This window comes from Anser cygnoides, chromosome 4 (genome assembly GCF_040182565.1).
Source record: "Anser cygnoides isolate HZ-2024a breed goose chromosome 4, Taihu_goose_T2T_genome, whole genome shotgun sequence".
NCBI classification, from domain to species: Eukaryota; Metazoa; Chordata; class Aves; order Anseriformes; family Anatidae; genus Anser; species Anser cygnoides.
This window is the reverse complement of record NC_089876.1, coordinates 59,198,980-59,226,452: the sequence shown is the minus strand read 5'-3', so window position 1 is coordinate 59,226,452 and position 27,473 is coordinate 59,198,980. Positions and strand designations below refer to the sequence as shown.

The 27,473-nt window shown below is 44.6% G+C and overlaps 1 protein-coding gene across 3 annotated transcripts in view; it reads right to left on the bottom strand.

Annotated features, from left to right (window-relative positions):
- Window positions 1-27,473, bottom strand: part of STOX2 (storkhead box 2) — a 148,275-nt gene that overhangs the window by 71,242 nt on the left and 49,560 nt on the right. Inside the window, exon 1 of one of the 3 annotated variants that reach the window (XM_013179737.3) lies at window positions 4,455-5,238. The exons of 1 other annotated variant lie outside the window; for it this stretch is intronic. In XM_013179737.3, the coding sequence (XP_013035191.2) occupies window positions 4,455-4,620 (166 nt within the window). In that variant the 5' untranslated portion in view covers window positions 4,621-5,238. Of the gene's footprint in view, window positions 1-4,454; window positions 5,239-27,473 lie in introns of those variants that run through there. One more of the 3 variants, XM_048078247.2, reaches the window with a different exon arrangement.

Here is a 27,473-nt window from a genome sequence, read left to right as displayed (position 1 = left end):
GAACTCAGGGAGGCAAAGAGATCACATTACTGTTAAGCAGACAAGTTGGAAGGTGTTTCTTAATGCCACACGGAGAGAAGAAGGTGATGCAATCCTGATTATTCCATTAAATATTAATTACAATACAGCTACTTTCAAGCTAGAACATATTCCCGTAGATAACTGAACTGAGGGACAGGAGAACTGAACGAGCTCCAAGGCTTTGTGTAGATCTGTCATTTCTCAATTACGTTAAACTGCCTTCTTCAGATCACACACGGTTATCTCCAAATATTAATTTTTATTAGAGTCAGAAGTTGAAGCTAAGGGGCAAAAAAGAGACTCAGGATTCTCCAATTTGCTCTAATCTGACTCTCAAGATCCTTCTTTCTGTTCAAGAAGGCTGAAGAGGCAGCCCTAGACCTCCCACCAAACACCCTTGAAGCACAGGGAGGTATCCCTTCCTCCTAGGAATCCTAATTTGCACACAGATAACATCAGTCGGCTAGCTGGTCAGTGTTACCTCCTTTCTCGCCTTTCTCTTCTGCTTCAGCTGGGTGATGAAGCTCCAGTAGCTGCACAGCAACACTGAGACTGAATTTCACCATTCAACTTCAGAGCACTGAAACACGTGCAAGGAAATTTTATAGCAAAGAGCAATAAAGGCATTGCAAACCTTTTGGAAGGTAACCTTCAAATAAGCAAGCTCCGGAATTAGCTTTTACCGTTGTGGAGAGCTCGTCAGACATTCCTTCGTTCTGCATGTGCTAGACTGTTACCCTACACCGCCCCCACCCCAAATTGACACGCCACCTCCAACACCAAGATCTTCAACCAAAATAGCTCACCAGAAGCTGCAGAAGAAAAAAATATATATATTTCTCTGCAGAGCACTACTCAGTTCTGGTAACGTTTTACGCCTGGGTCAACCACAGCGAGCAGTTTGTCTCCCCACCGAGAGAAAATCCAGGATTTCCCTTCTTTATTCAGGAGGGGAAAGAAAAAGAAAAAAGAAAGCTCTGACATTTCAAACGCTACACGGTATTATTTCATGGGACCTTTTGGAGCCCTCGTTCCTGAGTTCCAGTAAGTTTTATTCTGCTTGGCAGTTTTATATGATTTCTTTATTTCCCCTTCAATTAAGTAACAATCCATCAAAAACATCAAGTACATCTCCCCCTTTCCAGCAACTTATATGAAATTTATTGGATTCAAACTTTTCAACATCTCTTTTCAACGCAAGGTCAAAGCTCTACATTGTTGTAGTTTTCTTTTTCAGTGTTTTTTTTCCAAGTCAGCCCTCCACTGGGAAATTAATATTCAGCATGAACAATGAACTCCTTGCATGGCCTTTGAACCTCGTGGTTGCTAGGAAGCCTAAAGAAACCCTCGAGTACAGCACATTTAATAGCACGTATCAAGAGATTATTCAGCGGTAAAAATGTGTGATTTTCTAAATTCCCTGCCTTTTTTTTTCCCTCCTTACTTCCATCTCCCTTGATCTGTCAAACAATCTCTAAATTTTGCATGAACTGCATCTGCATCCGCAGTAATTTTCTGCAATTATGGGCAGTTTGTTCCCAAAGTATTGAAAATGTGACTGCTAACCACCGGCGCTGCTTCTTGTCAAATAAATACCAAACTGGTCCTTTACTCAGCTTTACTGAAAAGGCTGCTTAATACCGGGTCTGCTTCACCACGCCAGCAGGAGGTCTGCACTTCCCCTGCCAATGGGGTTCTGCTTAGAGGCTGCATTTCCCCCCCCAAACCAACACCATTGCTCAGTATTTCTGTGCTGCTGAAAGAAATGTATATATACATATATATGATTCTCCATAATATTAATGTCTCAAGCTTTTTAGCATCTTACTGAAGGCCCTTTGACTGTTTGCTTTTTCGTATTTTCCTAACCAGTGTAATTGAGGCAAAAACCCAAGGTTTCTTTCCCACCCTCCACCCCCACCCCAAACAATGCGGCATCTAATTAAAAGAGAACCACAACAATGCTAATGGTGATGAGGTTAAATGGTTGGATAAACAGAATGCAGCCCTCTGAAAAGCCCATGTGTTTCAGGACACTTTCTCCCGTACGACATTCTGGGTGACAAAGAACGTGTTTGTATTCCCCATCCCCACAACTTTTATGCCAGAAGACTTCCTACAGGTTTCCTGCGAGGAAGAGAGTTTTCTTCAAGTACCCAGAAGTGTTTAGATACAGTAGCCCTTCCTCCCAAAACTAATATTTGGAAAGGCAGTGGACAACAATCCTTTAAAAATAAATCAATGTGGAAACTACCCATCAAGAGAGAACAACCGCTTGTCCAGCTAGACGCCAACCAGGTTCCCTTTAAAGCACTTCTGATTTTAATTTTCAATGTAGTATCCCTCCAACAACTTGAGCAGGTTGCTCAAACTGAACATGACATTTGTCCTTCTTCGGTTGTTGCAATTTAAATCAACACGTTGTATATTCATAAATAGAGCACTCCGGGGGTCCAGAGATTACCTTAAAACATTTGTAGCACATTTAATATCCATGGGCCCCCAAAGACACAGGTATCAGCCAAAAAACGCAGGGTGACACATCTCATTCTGAAGATCACTCGTGCTTGACCACCTACTTGGATTGCATCAATCTTGCCAAGATAAAGCTTTTGCAGAGCCCAATTTTCCCTGAAGAATTAAAAACAAGCAAAACCCACACCACTTGGCACAAAACACTCCTGTGAGCTCCTTCTCTTTTAAATACGGTTTTCCACACTGGAAGAAAGGCCTTGAAGTACTGACTTCAACAGAACTGACACAGCATTGTATCTTTACATTACAAATACGAGAAAATCCATGCAGAACGACCAAAACCTTCGCAATTTGGTCAGGTCTGGCTTTGTAGCTGCTTTAAGAACCTGCAGCACCAACAAAACAAACACCCCCCCACACACACAACCATTCTCATTTTCTTCAGCTGTTCAGGCATAAATTATACTTGTCATTTCCTCTCGATACGTGGCTTCCCAGGAAAGGGGGGGAGGGGGGGGAATCAAAATGACTACTGCCAAAATAGCGCAATTTTCTTACACAGGCAGATTTTTTCAATAAAAATGCGTTATTTTTCCCCTTTTGCTTGGGGTTAATGAAAGAACGGTCACAAGACATTTTTAAAACACGAGAAACCAATCCTGGCCAAAGAGATCTGTTTATTAGAGACAGAGATAGTAAAGCGAGCATTTAACTGACAACCACAATCTTTGGCTCAACCTTCACAGCAGAAATGGGGAGGGGGGGGGGGAGGGACAGGACTGGAAACGTTTTCAGTAATGCATAATAAATACCTTCGTTTTCTCCCGCTCCCTCTTTTTCTCCTTTAAAGGAATCTGCCTACTCAACCTAAATTGAGCCTTAGAGGGAAAACGTGCCTTCATGATAAATTGGAATTTGACATCGTAGTAATGAAATCTTATGTCCCATCGTCACAATAAGCAGGCAGCAGAACAACAAAGGAGGTTTCCAGGATTTTCTGCCCCCGTCTCCCTCCCCATCAGCATTTTCCCAAGTCTTCTTTCTGGTGTTTATGAAATGTCTGGATTCCAAGGCCATTAAGATGCATTTCAGGATGGAGCAGCTTCCATTAACACTACTGAGGTTTTCTGAAATTGCACCAGCACTCTGTCTGAGGCCAAGCCTCTCCCTGATGCCTGACTGCCTTTCCCTGTGCTGGTTTTTGTTTTGTTTGTGCTCTCTCCTCCCCATGCACAAACATGTTGGTGCAGTGTCCATTATTTCCCTACAGCCTCCCCTGAAAGCAACGACCAGATGGACATACATGCACGTGTGCGTTCGTTCCCCCACATACGCGGCTCTGCTCCCCTTCTACACCTCGAATAATGAATGCAAACGTGTTCACAGTCATTTTCACCAAAGCATGCTTTGCCACTGCAGAAACACACAGCCGAAACCTGGAAAGCCTGCAGCAAGGCGAGAGAGCGTTTGCAGTCACAGGTGACCCTCTTTCCTTCCCCAGCAGAAAAACACCCCAGCGCAATGAGTTAAACTAGAGCTAACTGCATTAAAAGGAGACCGTGTGAGGCAGCAGTAAATATCCAGCACATGCTCTTATGCACAAAAGGAGCAAAGGGCTCCATGCTCTGCGCACCCAGTCATTTTTCTCTGCCTTTGCACGGCGGAGAGACATGACCGTTTCTCCCATGCATTTATTTCACCCGACTAATAGATTTTAAACACCATATTGCGAGGGCCCTGCTGTGAATCTTGCTGAGGTACAAAATGGTGGATGTATGCTTTTTTTTTTTCTTTCCTTTTTTTTGGTGCATTATTCATAACAACTTACGCTCCCGGTCGCAGGCTCCCCTCCGTACCTACTGCCACAGCCCTGCCGGAGCCGCACACCCGCATCCCGCCTCGCAATAAAGCGGCTCGCACACGCACACACACACACACACGCAAATTATGTTACAAACCTGATGTCATGTAGCCCCGTGATGCCTGCGAAATAAAAGCTGGTGGGAAGTGTTTGTGCAGCCGGTAGTCCTTCTCGCTGCGGGACCTCATGCGGTCGGAGGCCCGGTCGGAGAAGTCGGAGCTAGGCCAGGCCCTCCGCAAGGTCGTACTCCGCGTCTTCTTCATCCTGAGGATGCCCGAGCCTAATCCTCCCGCAGCAGCAGGGGCCAGGCCTCGTGGCTCGCCGGACACACGACGCCTGGCATCAGCCTAGCGCCGGCACCGCCGGGGCGCAACCTGCGCCCATGTTGCCGCCACCTCTTCTAGGGCGCGGGCGGCAGGTCCCTTCCCCTTTTTTTTTTTCCTCTCCCCCTCGAATGATCCAATTTTACACACGTCCCACAATGCATTACACTTCATTTGCAAGCGGTCCGGCTTATAGCTTCCAGATTCGTGGGGAGGAAAGGCACATTATGTGGCTTCTCAGGCAAAAAAAAAAAAAAAAAAAAGGAAAAAGAGGAAAAAAAAAAAGAGGGGGGGTGGGGGGGGGAGGATTTGCAGCGTGAACGCTCCGGGATCCCAAACAATAGCCCGATTCAGCCTAGCAGTGCTTAGCCAACTGTGAGCCGCGACACAAAAGACCCAAACAAATTAGGAAAACCCCACGGCCGCCGGTTATGACCCGAATCGCAGCGCGCCGGGCGCTGGGAGAGGCGGCGGCAGCTCCCGGCACGGCTGCAGCAGGAGGAGGAGGAGGACGGGGAGGAGGAGGAGAAAGAGGAGGGGAAGGAGGAGGAGGAGGGAGCGCCCGCAGGCGCCTCGCCCGGCCGCGGGACCGGCGCAAGCACCGCCACCCCCCCCCACCCCCCCGCCGCCCTCAGGCACCGCCGGGGTCCCTCAGGCTCCCCGCGACATGGCGCCGCTCCCCGGCCCCCGGCCAGGCGCTCCCCCGGGCCGGCAGCGGGCGCGCAGGCATTTACATACAAAGCCCCCTGCGCTGCGGGTGGCCCGGCCGCCTCCTCCCTTCCCCGCCGCCCTCCTCTTCCTCCCTCCTTCCTCATGAGCCCCCTCGGGCCGCCATCCTGCGGCCCCGAGCAGGAGGGGAGCGGGGCAGGGGGTGGTGTCCCCAGGGCATCCATGCATGCAGCCCCCCCCGCCGCCAGCTCGCCCAACCTCCAGACATTTTCTCTTCTCCTCAGGGCTAGGTGGCCAAGACCCGCAGCTCGCCCAAAGGTGGCCTGGTGGGCTGTGGTGGCCCACAAGGATCTCCCTTGTTTGCCCCATGGCTCATCCCATGGGCATATGTGCCTGAGCACCAGGCACCATCTTGAAGCATTGTGAGCCTGGCCTGCTGCAAAGCAGGGGTTTGCCAACCAAAACCACACCAGGGCACTCAGTTCCTTCTAAATGCAGCTAATAAATTACTTGTGTTCACATTTTTTTACATATAATTCATTAACCATCCTTACTGCAAGGATTGTCACATTTCTGAAAGCATGGAAAATGAGAGGACTGTAATTTTGACAGTAATTTAACACCTTCAGTAGTGTCAAAACACGGAAAGGACAACACTCAGTGAGTAGGACATAAAAGCCAACAGACATGTAGATGCTGTCCCTTCACGGCCACGAAGCATGGGGTTTATCCACCAGCATCCACCTCAGCTGGCCCTGCCCTACCACCAGATGACACACCAGAGAGTCATTCAAGGTTTCCTTTGTTTCCAGCCATTTCACACAATATACAAATTACAAGAATGAAACCCAGCAAGGTCTTTGAAAATGAAATACTTTGGAGTCCTTTTTCATCTCATTCATCCTCATTTCCTTCCAATGGTGTGAAAAGCCATCAAGAGCTACATGTTTCCATTGATGCTCTGTATACTGGTAGCAACAGGCAGAAGTAACACAAGCAAAGAAACCTGGCCTAGAGCACCACTATTGAAAATGTAAGATATTTTCCATCGTGCAACTTACTCATCTAGCAATTTTACTCATCAACCTACGCAAGGCTTATAATAGACCATGTTTTCATCCTCAGACCTGAAAAACCATAAGGAGAACTTCTAGAATCGTTCAACTTTTCCAATCTAAGACTGAGGCTTGAGTAGATTGGTTAGCACTACCTAGCTAAGTCAAACCTAAAAAACCTACCCATTTCAGCAGATATAAAAGCAAATTAAATTCTATCCAAGAGCATAAACTCTCCTACTGTCTGAACATTGAACATATGGTGGCCACACTGTGCAAGTGGTTGAAAGTAGCCTGTAGTTGGCCAACTAATGTCAACCTACGTCTGAACTAAACTCAATTTTTCTTCTACTCTAGACACAGCCCTAGATATCAATCTGTTCCATTAAAGAAGAGACAAGAAAAAGAGGCATAACCTGAGATGAGACAAATAGGAATAAGCAATGAGGAAGAAAAATGAGGTCAAAAAGTAGGAATACAGAACAGAGTGGGGTGGGGTGGGTGGGGGTGACAAGACCACAGTGATCCTGACACTGGCTTTCTGCATAATTATTCCTAACTAAAAATACTAGAGTCTAGTTTTAGGGCTAATCTAACAAGAATCAGATCAGGGACAGCTCTACCACTGACAGAGCTGTGTGCCCAACCGTAACCATCAGGCAAAGCACCCAAATCCCAGTGCTTTTATAGCAATTTGCTGAACAGTAACAAACTAGTGACAGTGCACAGGTTAAAGTACTTTTAAGTGATTTAATTTGTACACTTGCAGGAATTGTCACAAGAGCAGTACAGTATTTAAAATTTCCATATGCTCTCTTCTCTTCTACTCACTGATTGTAAGAATTGGGCAGGTTTGGGGGCAGATAACAGGATGAGTTTCCATTGTTTGATAATTTTGAGCAAGTAATATTTTGCTCCTACGACTATGAGAAGTTATTTTTATATTAAAGTTGGGGATTGGAGAAAGAAATAAGCAATCCATCTAGCAAAGCCAACTTTCCCTTCCCAAATGTAGGGAGATTTGCTTAAAAACAACTTTAGAAGCTTTCCCTCAGTAATGAGATATTACCACCATGGTCAGCTAAAGCTCCTTGTATTCCATCTTCCCACTGTTATCTTTTTAGGTTTCAGCTGAAAGTGTTCTTGACGTGGTATCTGAAAGAGTTCTTCCCTTTGAAGAGAGGAATTCAGAGCAAGTTTCCTCCTGCTCTTGCATTGTTTGAAGTCAAGTGTTGTTATGGGGATGAACCAAATATATAATTAAAGACCAAATTTAAGTTTTGGCTGTTTTCTTTGGAAAAAGAGCTAGAACTGTGAGTATAATTGATTTTTTTGCTTCGGTGGCCAAACTGAAATTAAAGTTTCCTTCATATGAACTGAAAACTAAAATTTGAGGGCTTTTGAAAAGAAAAAAATCATAGACATTTTATTATTTTTTTAAATAAAAGAAAATAAATGTCTGGATTCATACAGATATGTTGAAGCAAGGTAGGGAAAGAAGAGTTTCCAGCTACAAATGGCTCCCCTGCTTGGTGAACAATGAATGGTACAATACCACCATAAGCACAGTATGAAATAAATAAAAATTTGCTGTTTAATCAGACAGTTCCAACAGATGGGGAGGGGAATTTTAATTGTATTTGGCTGAAACAATTGGGAAATTCTGCTTTAATATACAAATATTTTTGCCTACTTATGACATATTGGTAAAGTTTTGCCCAATTCTATAAATAAGCATAGAAATAGTCTATAAGTGGAGAAATAGTCTAATTCCTGTAGGAATATGGGAAAGCAGAAATATGCTTCTAAGCAGGAAATGATCTGATGGGATTCTGACACTTGCTATCAATGATGAAGAGAAAAAGGATAAGTTTCAAAACTGGTTTGTTTGTTTGCTCATTTTTTTTTTGATCATTTGGTACTTAATGTTCAGCAGGTACCATCTCTGTCTTGAATTAGTAGAAGGAGAGGTGGGACTAGGTTGAATAGACCATAGAAACCTTGGGGGGAAAAAGAGATCTGAACTAAAACAAAAATCCTGCCTCCCTCTTAGCCTAACAGTTCCATATCAGGAATTGGCAACAGAACAGTAGCCATTTCAAAGACAACAGTTTAACATTATATATTTTTAAAAAATAAAGAGGCCTAGGTACATTTAAGACACTGTAAAGGATTCTTACAGGTTCAAGCTTTTCATCACAACCCTACTTCAGCCAAAATTCATTGGGAGCCTGAAGGCTTTTGGAGAAGCAATTAAAAATGTTAGCTTCTGAAAGCCTTCTATGTTATCTCTTAAATAGTGAAAAAACAAATATTACCAAGGATATCTATTGCTTTTGATCTTCATAAACACTTACTAGTTGCTAAGCTGGTCTATTCATATTTTGTTTATGGAAAAAGGCAAAAAGAAAAGCAGACAAGTGGCCCAAAACAGCATAGGAAATCCGTGACAAATATACAGCCATATAATGAAGGGTCCGAGCCTGAAGTCCTCGGCTGAAAAATAATAATTATATGGCAGGTTACCGTATGGCGATATATATAGAGATAAATATAGAGAGAGATTTGCATGTGTGTGTTCATGCGTGCTTGTCCATGTGTGCATACACGGTAATTGCTCTCCTGAGAAAGCAACACCAGATTATGGTATTTCAAGTTTCTCTCATGAAATCTGGTATTTCAAGTTTCAGCTGGGGCAACATTTCTTCTCCTCCCCATGGCAAGCAAGTTTCTACAGAGAAGGGGGGCAGACTTCAGCAGGGTGGGATGGTGTTACTGCAACAGCTTGACTGGCTTGGGGACCAACTGCATGAGGCTTTCAACCAGACAAGCATTCAAGCCAAACAATAAAATAAAAATGGTGAAATAGGTGAAATAATAGGACCCACAAGGAGGAAAGCAGTGTTCTTCTTTGCTATGACAAGCTGCACACCTCCCCTGTGAAATGCTCTCTCATTCAAAGCCAGGTTTCTCCCTTACTCTGTCACTACCTTGCCTGTTGCACATAGTCAACGGGCTGCCCCGCCAGGAGGAAATTGAAACATCTTTGCTTTATTGCTGTTGGACGAGATGGTGTCTCACAAGCACCCAACACAATCAAAAGAATCAACTCTGCTGAGATGCTGAGCACTCGGCACAAAGCCTTCTCGCTTCGGTCTCTGCGGGTCGGGTCAAGGAGAAGGTTCCTCCCACGGGTCCCAGCTCCAGAAGCAAAGACTGCGGATGGCACTTGTATGGCTGGGATGCAGGGGACACCTTGCCCTAATGGCAGCAGCAGCTAGGTAAAACATGGAGCACAGGGTCATTTTGTGGCCTGTGGCAACAAAATCCTCAACTTACATAGTTACTGCCCTGACATCCTATGCTATTTTTTCTAAAACTAGCTATTTCCAAAATGTCTAAAACCAGACAGTAGACTAGTGCTATTTGGCAAAAATCCTCTGCAAGGGGAGCTAGCTCTGCTCCCTGTCTTTCATAGCTTGCTGGAAGAGGGAAGGTCACACACAGGGGGCACCACAAAGGTGGTCTTTGGGTTCCTGTGGTCCTTCGCCCTCCCTCTGTTTTTAGACCACTCCTCCTTGTATAGTGCATTGAAAAAAAAAATTAAATAAAAGCGTGCTGCAAAAGGAGGAAATGGTCCATCACATCAGGAAGAAAAACCTCTGTAACATTCTAAAACTTTATATAAACTTTTCTTTATCTTCATCTTTTTTAAAGGTGGAGATAAGATGCCACAAGATGCTGAGAAGGAAATGCACGACCTAAGAGAGTGGAAAAGGGAGAGAAGAAAGGAATAAATAAATAAATAAATATATAAAAAAGAGGGGGGAAAAAAAAGCCTGTAGTGCACGCAGTTTAAAAGCAGTAAAAAGGAGTAGGGGCAAAGAAAGTTTAGTGAGAGAAGAGGTAGAAAAAATGTAATTAAGAACTGGAGAAAAACACTGAACTAAGGCATAACATCCCAAGTCTTGGCAATATATGGTTTTATCAGATGTACAGCTCTGCATAATAACATCCCTGAGAAGAGGCATAACCCGCATTTTCAATATTAATAAATCCACGAAGAGGAGAAATTGTCCACTGCACAAACTGCACAGTTCTCGCACGTGCACTCCTGTATCTCTGTATTATCAAACGTGCCACCACCATCAGGTAAGGTGGAAGCAGGCCAGAACCCAGCCTCTAAATAAAATGCTTTTGTGAGACCCCCTTTTGGTTAAGGAGGTCTGGCAACTGGTTGCAACTGTCCTTGGCTTTGGGAAGTATTTGCTGTCCCTTCCAGGCCTTTGTAACCAGATCTACTGGCAAAAAGAGACCAGAAAGCTTGTGGTGCAGCATATCCTCTTTCACAGTAGCTCTTAGACTTCCATCACTAACACTTCCAGTTTGTCACCCCTCACTGGTACTCATTGTTACTCAAATATGCGAAAGAAGCCAAGTACTTGCAATCCTTGCTTGGGGCCCAGGTCACAAAATGAGGCAGCCTCTCTTGGTGGATTTGCTGGATCTGGGCTTGCTCAGGCAATCGTCTCCTTGCAGAGAACGTTGGAGAAACTCCACGAAACAGAGAAAGAAAAAATCCCCAAGTCAAAGGTGCAAGTGAAAAAGCTTCCAAGTATTAAAAAAAAGGAAAATATTTCAGAGCTTATCACAAGCAAGTCTTCAGTCTAACTCCAGAATGCTATCAGGTTATGTTATACCATGGTAGTAATCCTGGCTTAATTACAGCACCTCTTAAACCAGTTTCGGATCATATTTCTCCCACTGTTATGTTTTGGGAATGTGTGATGACAGGAATGCAGTGCTGGTGCTGCACACATGCTGTAGTTCACTGATTCATTTTTCTGTGTGCTAGCTTATACACTGCGGTATTTATTTTAACTTGCATGACTTTTAAGAAAAACCTGCCTCTGTTATGAGAAGAAAGACGGCCCTGTATTTTTTTCAGTCCAGACCTTTCTGATTGCATTTGTGCTTCCTCTGCATTGAAGACAATTGATGCAGAAGGTTTTTTAGTCTGGGTACCCGAGACTAACTCAAAAGGTACCAGTGAAAGAAACACAGCCTGCAGGATACGGCCTTCGCCTTGATGCACGCTTCTCCCCTCCTGTTATCTGACTCAGAGTGTGTTAGCTGAAGTGGATGGAAGATGGGACTCTAACTCCTTGGCACGCAAAACCAACCAGAGAGGGAGGGAAGCCGTGAATACACAGCACAGACTTCCCAACAGTCAAGCATTTATTAGACCCCTCACATATAACAGAATTCAAAACCTTGGAAAAATGGAGCTCCAGCATTCATTCATTGGCTGCTCTTACAAAGGATATAGTGGCAAAAGATGTGCCAAAAATGTTGACCTCAACTTTTCTTGTTTTCCACTGGTGTCACATATCATTAGTACCCTGGTATTTAAGTAACCTACTGATATATGGGGGCCAGCTGTACTCTGCGTTGGAAAGACAGCCTATCCTTCTGGTTTAGGAGTTTAAAAAATAGAGAGCAAGACGTAAGCACGCAGTGTAGACCCCACCAGCAGTAAAAGCTGTTATAGATGGTGTTTTTAAAGACTAATTCACACATCTCTTCCCGTTCCTTCGTAAGCCTGTGTTTCTGCTGTATGCTCGTGTAACACCTCACACGATCGCAGCATCACGAGCAAGCCTGGTTAAGCTCCTCAGTGCTACAGCAACACAAACCACAAGCAGCTTCTGCATGCCAGGTAGGCACCCCTAAAGGAAAAGTCCACTAAGAAAAGAAAGCACTTGGCTATAACGAGTGGGCATCGCTTTACACATTGCATGGCTATTATTTATCCGTATATTAGCTTCGAATTCCAAATCCTTGCCTGTAAGAATTACTCACCACGCTCAAAACTGACCAAAAAGCTTCAGCCACGTTTGCAAAAGGGACAATGAACATATTTGATGGGCAGTCTTCAAAATCGAAGCAGCATACCAAGGGAACTAAATCCCAGCAGCTGCTATAGCTCCACAGAGCATTTGCTGAACAACCCGGTACTAAGCTCCCTCTAAAAATTCTTGCTTATACAGCTGTGCAATATAGCAAGCATATTTTATAGATGTATGTATATAGCATGTATAACGGGCAGAGATCTTTAAAACCTTAGAAAAGTTGGGAAGCCTGAATATATGCTACTCCACCCTTTGTAAACAACCTCTTGTCATGAATTTACTTCCATATGTGCGTGAAGCTCTGCCTACATAAAATAGGGTTTCAAAATAGTGGCTTAGCACTGAAAACATATGTTTTCCACCCATCAGTTCGAAGAGAATGCAAGCAAGATAAAATCCCAAGAGTGAAAAAGCACTGATTCATCACGTCACCAAAAAGTAAGTTAATTACTTGTTGGATATTTTATTATAGTTTTAGATTCAAAGTCTGTCTCATTGGCATGTACCAGTATTTGGGCAGGGAAAAAAAACAAACACCTCTAGAGAGGAGTCATAAACACAGACAGAAATTAGGTGACTCAACACATGTCTGACCAAAAGGCAACCCAAAACAATCAGCCTGAACGTTCTCCACACCAGCGGTGTACAATCCCTGTGTCCCCAGGGAGGCAGCACTCTCCCGTCGCTGGTTTTCAGTGGGATGCTGGAGCATCTCCATTCTCTTCTGATGCTGCATCAGCACCCATCACAGGGAAGGCTCTGCTCCTGGGACAGCTGCCCTGCCTGTCGCTGGTTACCACAGCTTGCTGCCCCTCTCCGCTTAGCTTTTGAAGCACTGACGTTACCCTCCTGGGCGCCCAGAGACAATTTCCCACTCCTCCGTCCAGATGAAGGTTTATGCTGGCATCACTTGCACATGCCCCTCCATAAGAGTTGTTCCAAGCATTTATCCTGAGTGCACAGGTTTTTGTATGCAAGTAGAGGAACGAGAGGAGGCATTTTACAGCATTGGGTCTCAAATTTCTATCATCACCATGCAAGAAACTTAACTTCTTCAGCTGGGGACTATTCCAACTGAATAATTTCTGTTTTACTAAGTGACGCCCTACATATCAGCACAATCTGTTAAAGCAAAGTACCAGCCACAGGGAGCTTTACTGCTTTTTCTACATACCCTTCTATATTACCGGGTGGCTGCTGGTTGTTTTATTATTAATTCATTTGGTTTTAGGTGTGAAGAGGGACTTGCTTCCAAAGGAGCACTGTTACCTCCCAGGTTTTCTGGAGGTCAGTGCAAGATCTTTAACTCTTCCATGGCGCTAAGCAGAAGGGAGCAGCACCCAAAGTCTCAGTTTAGAGAAATGCTTATAACATAGCGCTTGAGTGTCGCGCTGGATATAAGAGAAGTCTCTGGTGTGAATTTTTCAACCTACGAATTTCCTACCAGAATCAAGACAGAGTAAAGTGAAACATGTAGATGTTATGAAGGAAAACGTACCTTATTACAAAGGAATATCATTGTTATAGCCAAATTAAAGTAGTGAAATTAAGAAAAAATAAACTAAAATCTAATCAGAAAACAACAACAAAGAAAACAAGCCTCCACTCTAGCTCTGAAAAGCATACTCCTCACTCCCACCACAAAGGAGTACTTACATCTTTTAAAACATGTGAACAGCACTGGCATAGCATAAGGTTTCTTTCAAAATGCTTTTCATATTATAATGAATTTTTGTGATGCATAGAGAACCACTTATACTTAATATTTCTGGAAATCTGAAAAGATCTCTCTCTTTTTCCAAAGAAGCAAACATCTTAAGTGAGATAATTTACATGAAAGTGATAAATTTCTTAGCACTAGAATTCTATTTGGAAGAATTATGCACAAAATGAAGAGCTGGGAAGTCTTTAGTCTTCATTAAAACTGATCACTATTGAGCTGAACTCAATACCTTCACCAACCAACTGTGGTAAATCTTATTAGCTATGGTGCTCATCTCAGAAGCTCTTGTAGGGAGCCACCAGGTTTCCATACATAAAAACTTCAAGTGCTTTTCACCCCAGCTGTCCCAGGGATCAAGAAATAATTATGCCAAACATTTCTTAGTTTCCGACAGAAATTAAGAGAAACTCCTTAAGCAAGTGCTCAGCGACTTGCTTGTGATCTGTTTCGTGATGGGGGAGATGTTTGGTAACCTTTCCATCTCCCAGACAGTGTAAGGTAGCTCAGGGAATCTTCCTTCCCAACTGGCAGATTTCAGGAGATTTGTCAGATCATGTTGCTAATGCCAAATCCTTTTTTTCCTTCCTCTCCAAAGATGGATCTTGTTGTTATCCCAGCTGATGGAACCAAGACAAAATAAATACAGACATCAAGGACTGAAACAATGATAGACTGTCTTGAGAAGGCATTTAGGGGCCCTCAGTTATCCAAAGAGTAAAAAGTTAAAAAAGCAAGTACTTCTTTTTATTGCCCACACCCTGTTGTAGTACTTAAAAAAAAAAATAACAACACACAAACCCTACAGATTTCTACCCACCATCCAGTAATTACTGAAATAACAAAGAATAGGAAAAAAAAAAAAAAAGTATTTCCAAATCCTGATGCTATTACTGAACTGCCAATGAAAAAACTCCCACTAACACCTCCTAAGTCTATCCTCCTGCACTCCTAATCTGAACACAAAGGGTTGGGTTTAAACCCCCACCACCCCGGGATTAAAACCGCCTGCAGTTTTCAGCTTCAGGCCAGCAATGACAATACTTTAAATCCTTGGCTACTTGCTTCGTGAAGATGCAGCCTACAGACAGTCCCAAAAGTTCTTTGAAATGTTAAATACAAAGCAGGAGGAGGTCATAAAGGAAATATTCCTTATAAAAGGAACAGATATCATATGCAGGCTTTTCAAACACATTCCTCAATTGCTTTGCTTTCAGCCACCATATTCTCAATTCTGCATTGTCTGAAGCTTTTGAAATAAAATTCAGGAGCAAAATGAAACACACAAATTAATGCTGAACACAGCTGCCAATATATGCACTCATAAATCTCTCAAATGTAAATGGTATCCTAGTCCTTATCTGGAAAGACTAATTATTTACTTAATAAATGGTCCTACAGCAATTACCAAAAACCCAGCCACTTAAAAGTAACATATAGGTTTTATCACATAATCTTCTGCACCATCTACCCAATTATTTCAATACGAACCAGCATGGCTCCCTGCTGCATTGGAAATCCAGCTATCTTTCTGCCAAAAGCTTTCCAATGCATACAAAAGGAATGAGGATTGAGAGACTTGTTTTATCCCCTCTTATCCCATAAACTAACAAGCCTTTTCTCAAGCAATTTTTTCTCAATAAGTGCAGGTAATTACGTAGGAGGATGGGACTTGCAAGGTAGGAGAAAAAAAATCAGTTTAGCATGCCAGGTTTGCCAAGAAATGCTGTCAGTTTTAAACTACGAGGGGAGCAGGCAAAACAAAATGGTGCCCTGCTGCCGAGCTGGAAGCAAAGAGTGAAGCTTTGTGGTGCAGGACTGCTGGTAGGTGGTCAAGTTTTCCTGCCCACCTGCATTGACCTGGAGGTAAGCAGGATGGCAGGAGTATTATTTCTGGCCCCTGCCCCACCCCAGGCACTCAGTGTCTCTCCTTCCTCATATGGGTACCTTAAACTCAACTTAAACTAATTGAAAAATGAGCTTTACATTCATTTTGAGAATGTGTGTTTGCTTTGCTTATCTTGGAGGGTCTCGCAAACCCCATTCATGTTAGCCTCTGGCTAGATGTTCCACCAGACATCCCTAGAAACATCCCTGCCCAGATTTACAGATCGTGTAATTGAGGGGGAACGTAACCAGCTGCCACGGCGATGCCCGCAGTCTGAGGAGCATTCAGACTTCAGTCTCATGGAAGGTACCAAGAGTTAACAGAACCTTTAATTAGATGAAGTGGTTAATGGAAGCAAGTGCTCCAGCCAGCAGCAAATGCGTGGCTAATTCATCGGTGATCCTGAAGAACCAGGCTGCTGCAGTTTGAAGTTATTCAAGCTGTTTAATGTTGGGTTATTTGCAAATTAGTGTAGCCCAGCCTACAGAAACTGCCATCGCTGTGACTAGCTGCATGCTTGACAAGATGCCCTCCTCTGCTTCTAGACATAAGTACGTTATTTGGGCACCTTCACATGTCTGTTCACAGAAATATTCGAGCTACAGAAAAGAGTGAAAGGTGATAGCAAGCTCAGGAACATCACATGGTTTGGGCAAGGTGGGAGGGAGGAGGACGGTAGGTTTGATTTTTTTATTTTTATTTTTTGACTGAAGCACACTGTAGAGCAGGCTTTGCTGGACATAGTCCTGGCAGACAAAAATCCTCACTCCTCCTGGCAGGATGCAAGGCAAAGTACCTCCTGGCAGGATGCAAGGCAAAGTACCCGGTGACCTCTGCCTGCTGTGGGGTCTGGTGGGCTCCTTCCCCCGACAAAACAAGCAAGAACAAACTCCAAGCGGTTGTAACCTGCACCTAGGCTACAGCAAGGTGTGAAGCTAAAAACGTGCTCCTAGAGGAACCACAAAGGTAGCTCTACCTTAGTGTTAGAGGACATCAGGTCCAGAGAATTTGCCAGGAGTTGGGAGTAATGATTCAGAGGCACAGATCAGGCTTGCCTTGACTCACACTGCTTGCAATATGAACTACAACCTGATTTGTGCAAGAGCAAAAAAAAAATTTCACTACAACACAAAACTATTAGCACTCTCTGCTCCACTAAATCCACCCATTTGCCTCAAAATAATTTTGATGGTTCCAATATTTATTTTAAAAATCACATATTTCTGATGAGTAGCCCTTTTGATTTAACAGTGTAAATGATATAAATGCCAATAACATTATAAAAGTATGTTTTTTTCATAACTGTATTGCATCCACAACTCATTTAAATTTTTAGTATTGCGTCTTGTTTCAGTGTAACCAACTAGATGAGTTTACAACACATCTTACTTTTTCATATTCAAAGGACAAAGAAACCCAGACAGCAACACTGATCTCTGAGCACATGGCTGCAATAATGCCGAATCCTCTTTTAGCAAGTTGAGATGTTGAGCAGGCCACTTCAAAAGTGATAAGACCTCGATTCACAGGGTGTCTGAACAGATTCCTATTTATCTGTGCCACTTCAGAAAATCACGTTCTCCCTGATTGCTAAGTCTTGAAAGTTAGTGTGAAACTTGGTGATTTGAGAACAGACCGAGAGAAGACACAGCTAGAAACACAAATCTCACCAGATCTGCCTTCCAATAGCAATATTCCACCACCCCTGGAATGGTCAGGTAAGTAGTTCAAACCTCCTAAGCCATAACATAATGTTCAAGAGAAGAAACCTGGGTTTACCAACTGTGAGAAATTCCAGGGTTCCAAAACCAGAACAAATCCAGAGACTTTCTTTGCCATCTCAAATTAAAAACGGGGACATTGAACACCTTTAATGGAAGGAACTTCAAAAGTCCTTACCAAAACTGGATGCAAAGTTTTAGTGCCAGTTATGGAGACAACAACACGAACACAAATTATTACAGGTACTATGAGCAGGGACATTTTCCAACTGATGGAAGCCACTTATTGGTACTGAATGCTCCTAGGAAAACTTAATTCTGTTTACCCATCTTTGAACTAATCCCTGCACAAGCCAGGGCTCCATATTTGTGGAAATCTTTAGATTAAAAATAAACAACTCCAGTAGCAGAATAGTTATCCTGACAAACTGATAAAGTCACGTTCATAATTCATGCATGAGTTCACGGTTTGCTTGGCTTTCTTAGAAGTCAGCTTTTTTTTGGATACCATGACTTTCATGGCCAGAAGCAAACCCTATCACACCCCGTTCCCCAGGATGACCACAACAACTGAACCGTCTGAAGATGGCGGGCTGAAGCTCTCTGTGATATATTTTTGTATTCGAAAAGCAGGCAATGAAAACAATGTCGCAGAGAGAAGCAGATGGCCAATGAGTTATCACTCTCGGTCTGATGACTTACGTGGGCTGAACTTGTTTATTTACTCACATATTTGCAGAAACGAAGCGTTCCTTATGTTGGCAGCAGCTCTGTTATATGGTCCTCAGGTGGCCGCAGCTACACCGTACATACCGCTACCTACACGCAACACTGAGGGATTAGGTACATACCTTCAAATCACCTCTCGTTTTCCTACAATGACAAAAGTCACTGTTGACCCTTCCCTGGGCCAGGGAGTTAAGCGACAAGTATTTCTAACAGTGGAGCTCTTGCTGGCCTGTTTGGAGGAATGAAGCAACAGCCATAATGCCAGGATCAAGGCAGCAGCAGCAGCCCCTGGCCGCCCCGCCTGGGCTTCCCGTCCACGGGGAGCAGGGCAATGTGAGCTGCTTGATAACAGTGCTCACTGCTTTAAGTCGGTCTTACCAACTGTTTGTCTGTGTCTTTTTGAAAAGGAGTGCCCTTTGGCTTCAGGTCGCTGAGGGTCCGAAAGAGGCACCTGAGAAGTGGATCATCATCACTTTCAAAGCATGCTTTGGAAAGAACATTTACATGGAAGAAACATTTCTTTGAAAGAGACCAACAACTCCTTCACCTCTTTGCCCATCTTCTCCTCTGGTATTTCTGACAAACAGAAATAATGCTATTATAACGCTACCACACTTTCTCTCTTCCTTTTCTCCTAGCATCTTCATGCTAGGAGATGAGCAATTGAGATGTTAAGTTGAACAACTTCTTGTCATGCTAAAACCACCGTCATTCAGTGTGCAGGCATGTGCCGTGACGTTTTTCCCCGGCCACAACAGCTTTGCAGGAAACTTTTTTAGGCTGTTCTTGCCTAAACTGTTGATGCAAACCCTGTGCTCACCCGGTATGATGCATGATGAAACTGCCGTCATATGGGTGTGAAGCAAAAAGCACAATTTGTGTGTCAGTGAGCCCTGTCATATGAACCATCCTGGAGAATACAGATTCTTCTTAGATCATCTCACCCCCTCTTCAGAATTGTTCTCATTATCTTCTCTTTGATTGTTCTCATTACCTTCTGGGTATATAAAAATAATGCAGCCTTTATAAGCACATAACAACCAATTATGTATAAATACAGTATTAAGAAAATAACTCAGATATTTTTGCCAACAAATTAGCTGCTGAAAATAAGCGAAAAAATGTCATTGTATGACCATTTAACCCACTGAAAATCATCGGAAAGAATCTTCTGTCTGCAGTTACAATAATGCCACTGCCCTCAACTACAGCTAGCAACCAGCCTTACTATTGTAAAGGTCACAGACCTAAGACCTAAAACCCTAATGGCCTGGGTTTTCTGGGCAAGGAGCTTCTACGTTATTTTCCCCCTAGCATAAGTTTCACCATGTTCCTGTACCACACCTGAAGCGACTAAAGGCTTAAAAGCAGTCAGCGTGATTTACGTACTGGCAAGAGTACTGGAAGTAGATCAAGCCATCCTTGAGGGTTCAGTGGGTCCTTTGAATCACCAGGACGTGGACGTGACACTGGAGGTGCTCGTCGGTGCCCTCACAGACCCCTACGCTCCGAAAACATGCAGGATGGCCGCATGGGCCCGCCAGTTAGGGATCAGATCCTCTTCACACGCCCGGTACAAGGCAGCCCCTCGCTGCATCTCGTGCAGCATCCGAGCCCCAGCGCCAGTGCAGAGAAGTCTGCCCCAGCTCTCCGCCCACCCAGCGGTGTGGGAAGTGTTACACAGAGAGACTCATGAATGCCATCTGCTCAGCTGTGGAGTCTGACTTTTTTTTTTTTCCCCTGGCGTATAACAGTCGGTGACAGTATAAAGTAGACTAATACAATCTTACATCTTCCATTTCTATACGCAGTGAAGAAAAAACAAAGTCCAAATGTACTTTCCATCTCCCACAATATTGCTCTTAGTTTTCTAACTGAATTTGCTTGTAGAGTTTCTTTAAAAAAAAAAAAGGAAAATATCAGTGGGTGCTTAAAGTTTAGCTATAAACTCTTATTCCAATAAAAAGTAAGAGGCGTAAATGTGCACAGTACTGACACCTGTACAGGAACATCAAGTCTACAGAGGAAACAACCTTTTCGGTGGTGTCTTTACTCATTCTACTATGAAGAAAGAACGCTAAATTTCACACATTAATGCAAATACAATGAAAACTTCAGTGCAGACATGGGAAAAAAAACACTCCCTTCGAAATACGTGAAAAAACTACACATCTTTTTCCTATTCTTCACATCCACCAGCAAGCAAGCAATTTTTTTTTTTTTTTTCAAACTATCCAAGTACCTGGGTTATCAGATCAGTGGGGCTGATTAGCCCCACACAACAGTGTGGTCTCTGTTAATTACAGTATGTGTTACTTGCAGCATTTCTGTGGCTTGGAATACCAATAACCCAAATAGCATCCCAGCTCTCTGGAAGATATGGCAGCTAGTTAGAGGCACACAGCCCAGTACTCCCCATTTTTAAAAGCTGTCCAGTGTGATTTTTCTTGCTTCACCTTTCCTAGTGAAAAAGCTGATGTTTCTAATTTTTTTATTATTATTTTTGTTTTACCCACAGAAGTCCCTCAATTGCAAATGCAGCCACTTGCCTCTCATGGGGTTTCCCGGGGAATAAAAAAAAAGTATAATAATAATAATAATAATAATAATAATAATAATAAACAGGGAGAAAATCAGTTCCCAGCGGGCTGCAACTGAGTGTCCCCAAAGAGGAAGACCCCAGCTGACTCTCAAGAGCATCACAGGGAGCTCGCCCTGCACCACGCAGGGAGCAGAGGTAGAAACAGCACTGACGTCTCCTGAGCACCAGCCCTGCATCCTAACAAGAGAACAAAGAGATGTTCCTCAGGCATGTATTACCTATTACCTGCCTGGCTATCGGCTCTTCAGGAGGGACAGGCAGCACAGAGGGGGTGGTGGCGTGGCTCTCTACATTAGAGAATCTTTTGATGTTGTGGAACTCCAGGCTGGGAATGATAAGGTTGAATCCCTGTGGGTTAGGATCCGCGGGAAGGCCGGCAAGGCTAACTTCCTGGTCGGGGTCTGTTATAGACTGCCGAACCAGGATGAGGAGACGGATGAGGAGTTTTATAGGCAACTGACAGAAGTTGCAAAATCGTCGGCGCTTGTCCTCGTGGGGGACTTCAACTTCCCGGACATATCCTGGAAACACAACACGGCACAGAGAAAGCAGTCTAGGAGGTTTCTGGAGAGCGTGGGAGATAGCTTCCTGACGCAGCTGGTCAGTGAACCTACCAGGGGAGTTGCCCCGCTAGACCTTCTCTTCACAAACAGAGAAGGACTGGTGGGAGATGTGGTGGTCGGAAACTGTCTTGGGCGGAGTGACCACGAAATGGTAGAGTTCTCTATTCTTGGCGAGGCCAGGAAGGGGACCAGTAAAACTGCTGTATTGGACTTCCAGAGGGCTGACTTTGAGCTGCTCAGGACGCTGGTTGGCCGAGTCCCTTGGGAGGCGGTTCTGAAGGGCAGAGGAGTCCAGGAAGGCTGGGCGCTCCTCAAGAAGGAAATCGTGATGGCACAGGAGCGGTCCGTCCCCACGTGTCCAAAGACGAGCCGGCGTGGAAGAAGACCGGCCTGGCTCAACAGAGAGTTGCGGCTTGTGCTTAGCAGAAAAAAGAGGGTTTATAATCTTTGGAAAAAAGGGCGGGCCACTGAGGAGGACTACAAGGATGTAGCGAGGCTGTGCAGGGAGAAAATTAGAAAGGCCAAAGCTCATCTGGAGCTCAACCTGGCTACTGCCATTAAAGACAACAAAAAATCCTTTTACAAATATATCAACGCGAAACGGAGGACTAAGGAGAATCTCCATCCTTTACTGGATGCGAGGGGAAACCTAGTTACTAAGGATGAGGAAAAGGCTGAGGTGCTTAATGCCGCCTTTGCCTCAGTTTTTAGCAGCAATACCGGTTGTTCTCTGGATACCCAGTGCCTTGAGCTGGTGGAAGGGGATGGGGAGCAGGATGTGGCCTTCGCTATCCATGAGGAAATGGTTGGCGACCTGCTACGGAGCTTGGATGTGCGCAAGTCGATGGGGCCGGATGGGATCCACCCAAGGGTACTGAAAGAACTGGCGGAGGAGCTGGCCAAGCCGCTTTCCATCATTTATCGGCAGTCCTGGCTATCGGGGGAGGTCCCAGTTTACTGGCGGCTAGCCAATGTGACGCCCATCTATAAGAAGGGCCGCAGGGCAGACCCGGGGAACTATAGGCCTGTCAGTTTGACCTCAGTGCCAGGAAAGCTCATGGAGCAGATTATCTTGAGGGTCATCACGCGGCACTTGCAGGGGAAGCAGGCGATCAGGCCCAGTCAGCATGGGTTTATGAAAGGCAGGTCCTGCTTGACAAACCTGATCTCCTTCTATGACCAAGTGACGCGCTTGGTGGATGAGGGAAAGGCTGTGGATGTGGTTTACCTTGACCTCAGTAAGGCTTTTGACACCGTTCCCCACAACATTCTCCTCAAGAAACTGGCTGCTCGAGGCTTGGACTGGCGTACGCTTCGCTGGGTTAGAAACTGGCTGGATAGCTGGGCCCAGAGAGTTGTGGTGAATGGAGTCAAATCTGGTTGGAGGCTGGTCACTAGTGGTGTCCCCCAGGGCTCGGTACTGGGGCCGGTCCTCTTTAATATCTTTATCGATGATCTGGATGAGGGGATTGAGTGCACCCTCAGTAAGTTTGCAGATGACACCAAGCTAAGTGCGTGTGTCGATCTGCTCGAGGGCAGGAAGGCTCTGCAGGAGGATCTGGATAGGCTGGAGCGATGGGCTGAGGTCAACTGTATGAAGTTCAACAAGGCCAAGTGCCGGGTCCTGCACCTGGGGCGCAACAACCCCAAGCAGAGCTACAGGCTGGGAGATGAGTGGCTGGAAAGCTGCCTGGCCGAGAAGGACCTGGGAGTATTGGTTGATAGTCGGCTGAATATGAGCCAGCAGTGTGCCCAGGTGGCCAAGAAGGCCAACAGCATCCTGGCCTGTATAAGAAGCAGTGTGGCCAGCAGGTCTAAGGAAGTGATTGTGCCCCTGTACTCAGCTCTGGTGAGGCCACACCTTGAGTACTGTGTTCAGTTTTGGGCCCCTCGCTACAGGAAGGACATGGACGTGCTCGAGCGAGTACAGAGAAGGGCGACCAAGCTGGTGAGGGGTCTGGAGAACAAGTCTTACGAGGAGCGGCTGAGGGAGCTGGGCTTGTTCAGCCTGGAGAAGAGGAGGCTCAGGGGCGACCTTATCACTCTCTACAGTTACCTTAAAGGAGGCTGTAAAGAGGTGGGGGTTGGTCTGTTCTCCTACATGCCTGGTGACAGGACGAGGGGGAATGGGTGGAAGTTGCGACAGGGGAGTTTTAGGTTGGATGTTAGGAAGTACTTCTTTACCGAAAGGGTTGTTAGGCATTGGAATGGGCTGCCCAGGGAGGTGGTGGAGTCACCATCCCTGGAGGTCTTTAAAAGACGTTTAGATGTAGAGCTTAGCAATATGGTTTAGTGGAGTACTTAGTGTTAGGTCAGAGGTTGGACTCGATGATCTTGAGGTCTCTTCCAACCTAGAAATCTGTGATACTGTGATACTGTGATACCTATGGGCTACACATCAGCTTTCCCTAAACTGATGAGCAGATAGAAGGACATGAGACATGCAGATACAAATGATCCCAATCTTTTCTATGTCTTTAATGCTAAATGATCTGTACAATGTCCCCTAAAAATAATAGAAAAGGATTTTATTTTTTTTCTCAACTTCATTAAAAAAGAGGTTTTTTTTTTGTCTTGTGGAAGAATGGCAGAAGAAAAAAAAATGTTTTTAATGGAGCAGTGATTTAGGGCAGGAAGAAGAGAGGAGGCTGTTCACAGAGCTCATTAACACACCAAAACCTTTCACCTGTAAGAGTAAGCCCCACCAGCCCCAGGCTCATGCTGTGATCAGCTTACATCCAAAAACTAGTTCTGCTCCTCCTCAGCCCAGTTCCCAGTGGGCATGCATCCGCGTGCCTCTAGACGATCCCACCATTTCCACAACTGGCAGTCTCTCTGCTCAGAGCTAGAAGAAAAGGGGAGGCAAGAGGATTTGAAGTACTGATGCTTATCTGAAAGTGTATCCACAAATAAGCAAAAGGCCGACTCCAACCAAGGGGGTTGTTTCTGACTCCTGCAAGACACAGCAGCTACCAAATATGAAACTATTGAACCAAGTGCAAAAGGGTGGCGCAGTTTGACACTTCCAAAGCATTTGCTTGTGGACAGGACTGGCCTGTTGGGGATGATTAAAGCAAAGTAGATCAAACCTAGGAGCGCACACTCCTGAGTGCTCTCCCAGGCGGCCAAGCCTGGGCAGGCTGCAGCAAAGCCCAGCCAAGGGAAAAGCCATTCCTTCAGAGGCTGGCAAAAATTCGGCACACACCGCCCGCCAGGAGCCAGGCATCCGCAGCACCACCATACCCCCGGCATTTCCACACCTCGCTCAGGGAGCATGAACCCCACCTGGGGAGGGCAACATCCCTCGCCACTCAGAGTGGCTGTGCCACAACCAGCTGGGCTCCCCCGCTCCACAAAACCCCTTGGCACAGGGCGAGGAGGATTAGGCATTGCTCAGAGATTGTGGCTAAGGGAAAGACTCCCTGCAAAGGTGTGGAGAGATGCCTTTGATGCCAGTGATGCTCTGCTGGACGGAGATGCAGCGAGCGCAGTAAGTGCATCCGCAGTGACCTGCTAGGGTTGGCTGCTTGCTACCAGAAGACAAGCCCCGGCTTACTGCTGTGGCCGTGGGACTCCTACAACAAACACACATTAACTTCATCCAGTAGTCTACGTTTTTAATCACTTGAATAGCAGATGGCATTTGTAACCTGCTCAAATACATCGGCTCTCAAGAAGACACGAAGACATTAAATAAAGCAACTAATTCAACTTACTGCTCCAGCATCTTGCAAATTAGAGATCTATTTGTGGAACTGACGGAACATGGGAGGTGGGGGGAGGAAATGTTAATAGCACAATTATGCGGTTAATACCATTTTAGTAAGTTATTCAACAAAAAAAATATGAGAAAGCGGCATTTGAAAACATTTAGCAAAACACATTCTTAAGTGAGGATCGAAAGCCATCTGAATAAACTCGGCAGAAGTCTTCCACAGGCGTGGGTTTATAACTATGATTTATGTTCTGATAGCCAGGCAATGAATGCAGTTTGTCAGGCATCTGAGACAGCTTTACATTTATGATTCATTTGCACAAGAAATGCTTTCAACAGCTTCATTTTTTTTAATTTGTATTGTAAGACTATTACATTATAAGAAAGGCCACAGCCAACCCAAATACACATCTAGCCTAATATTCGGTCTCCTAAAGTGTCCAGCAGTGCAGAGCCAGGGAAGAATATGGAGGCAACTGAACCGGCCCATAACACTCTGCTGTCTCCCACCACTTGCAGCTCAAGGGACTTGTGCCCACCGGGATCCCTCTCTTGAGTTGCCTCCATACGTGAGCGCAGATTTGTACAACGTTATTGGCCTCGCCTGATTTGGTAGGATAGCAGCTACTGGGCACTTGAAATAGTTTTATTTTTTGAGGATAGCACCACTCTCAATATAGAAATAATTCAGTACAGGCATTACTGAACACTGGAATATGTACTCCAGGTTGCATGCACAAACATGCATGGATGACAAAAGTCTGACCACAGTTTGCTCTTTCTTTAGGGAAGAAACAGTTCACCTCTTCTTTTACAGAGAAGAAAGTTTTCGTCCCTGATGTATTGCATTTAAATACAATGAACTCTTGCCTTATTTTAATTTATTTTTGAACCAGGCTAGCTGAATGTACTAAAAAGACGGTAGTGATATAAACTACTTTTTAGTGTAGGGTGATGAAACTTGTAATGAACCATCCCACTCACTTTTTATATCAGACAGCTTCCAGAAAAGTTATTTTAGATTATTTTTCTGTTGAAAAGTGGTTATGGCATTGTGAAAAATAGCCTACCCGTAGAAATCATCAAAATACTTAAGTCCCCAATCTTTCAGTCAGCTCTAGTCTGGCAAATTATTCAAACTCTAACCTTGTTTTTCAAGGAATTCACCTACACCACCATTGCAGGATCAGGCACCTCATCACAGGGATCTGCCTAGGTCTTCCCCAGTTTCATCATTATTGTGCTTGGATACTTAGGAGGTGTCATAGTGACAAGGATGACTGAGGATTAACAAAAAAATTGTGTAATTTTTGATTTTTTTCAAAATGCAAACCACTGTCAGACTGCCTCTGCATGGGCCATCTCCCTAGATTTTATAAAGACATCATGGAAAGGATCTGGCAAAGCGCACACAAAAAAATGTACTAGACGGTGACCGAGACGCACAAGAAGTATTTTTAAAGCAGCTCTCTGGGTAATGAAGACAAACACGCAGTATTTTGCTGTACTCTAACCTAAGCACCACGCAGTGCCCCCTGCTGCATACACAAGGCAACAGGCGAAACACCACCGAACAATGACATTATCTGATATTATACAAGATACGCTGTATGCATGACTAATATTTATTTCCTTGATTACTCTTGTTTTCTAAAAATACTAATAAATTATGCAAACATCTTCAGTACTGGCTCAGAGCAGATGTTTTGCACTCTCCCTCTTCCCATCCAGCCTCCTGCGTTGTGTCTGCGAGCAAGCTGTCACCTTACCTCCCACCACCGAGCAGTGGGAAATTCGTGCTGAGAGGGAGCCGAGACGCTGTGCGGCAGGGCAGGGGGAGCATCCGGTGCCGTTATCATGAGATTTAATCACAAGACACTCAGCGGGGCTAAACAGCACAGTGCGGCATGGTCTATATGCTGCCCTTGTCCTAAATACCTAGAGTAAGAAATATATTCGGGAAGTGATGAACCCAAGTGAAGTGCCCATCTCTCTGTACTCTGAGCTAGAAGAAACAAAACAAAGCGAAACAAACATAAGGGAAGGTCAAGTGTTTGATGTAGTTTCCAACTTCCAAATAAACGTGCATTAACAGCCTATAAAAGGTCCCTCACATGCAACATGAAAGGGGTAAATGCGGACTGAGGAACCGTGAGCCTGAAGAGGATTTATCGATCGTCAGACAGAGCCAGGGAGGTCTCCTAATGTGGAACACAAAT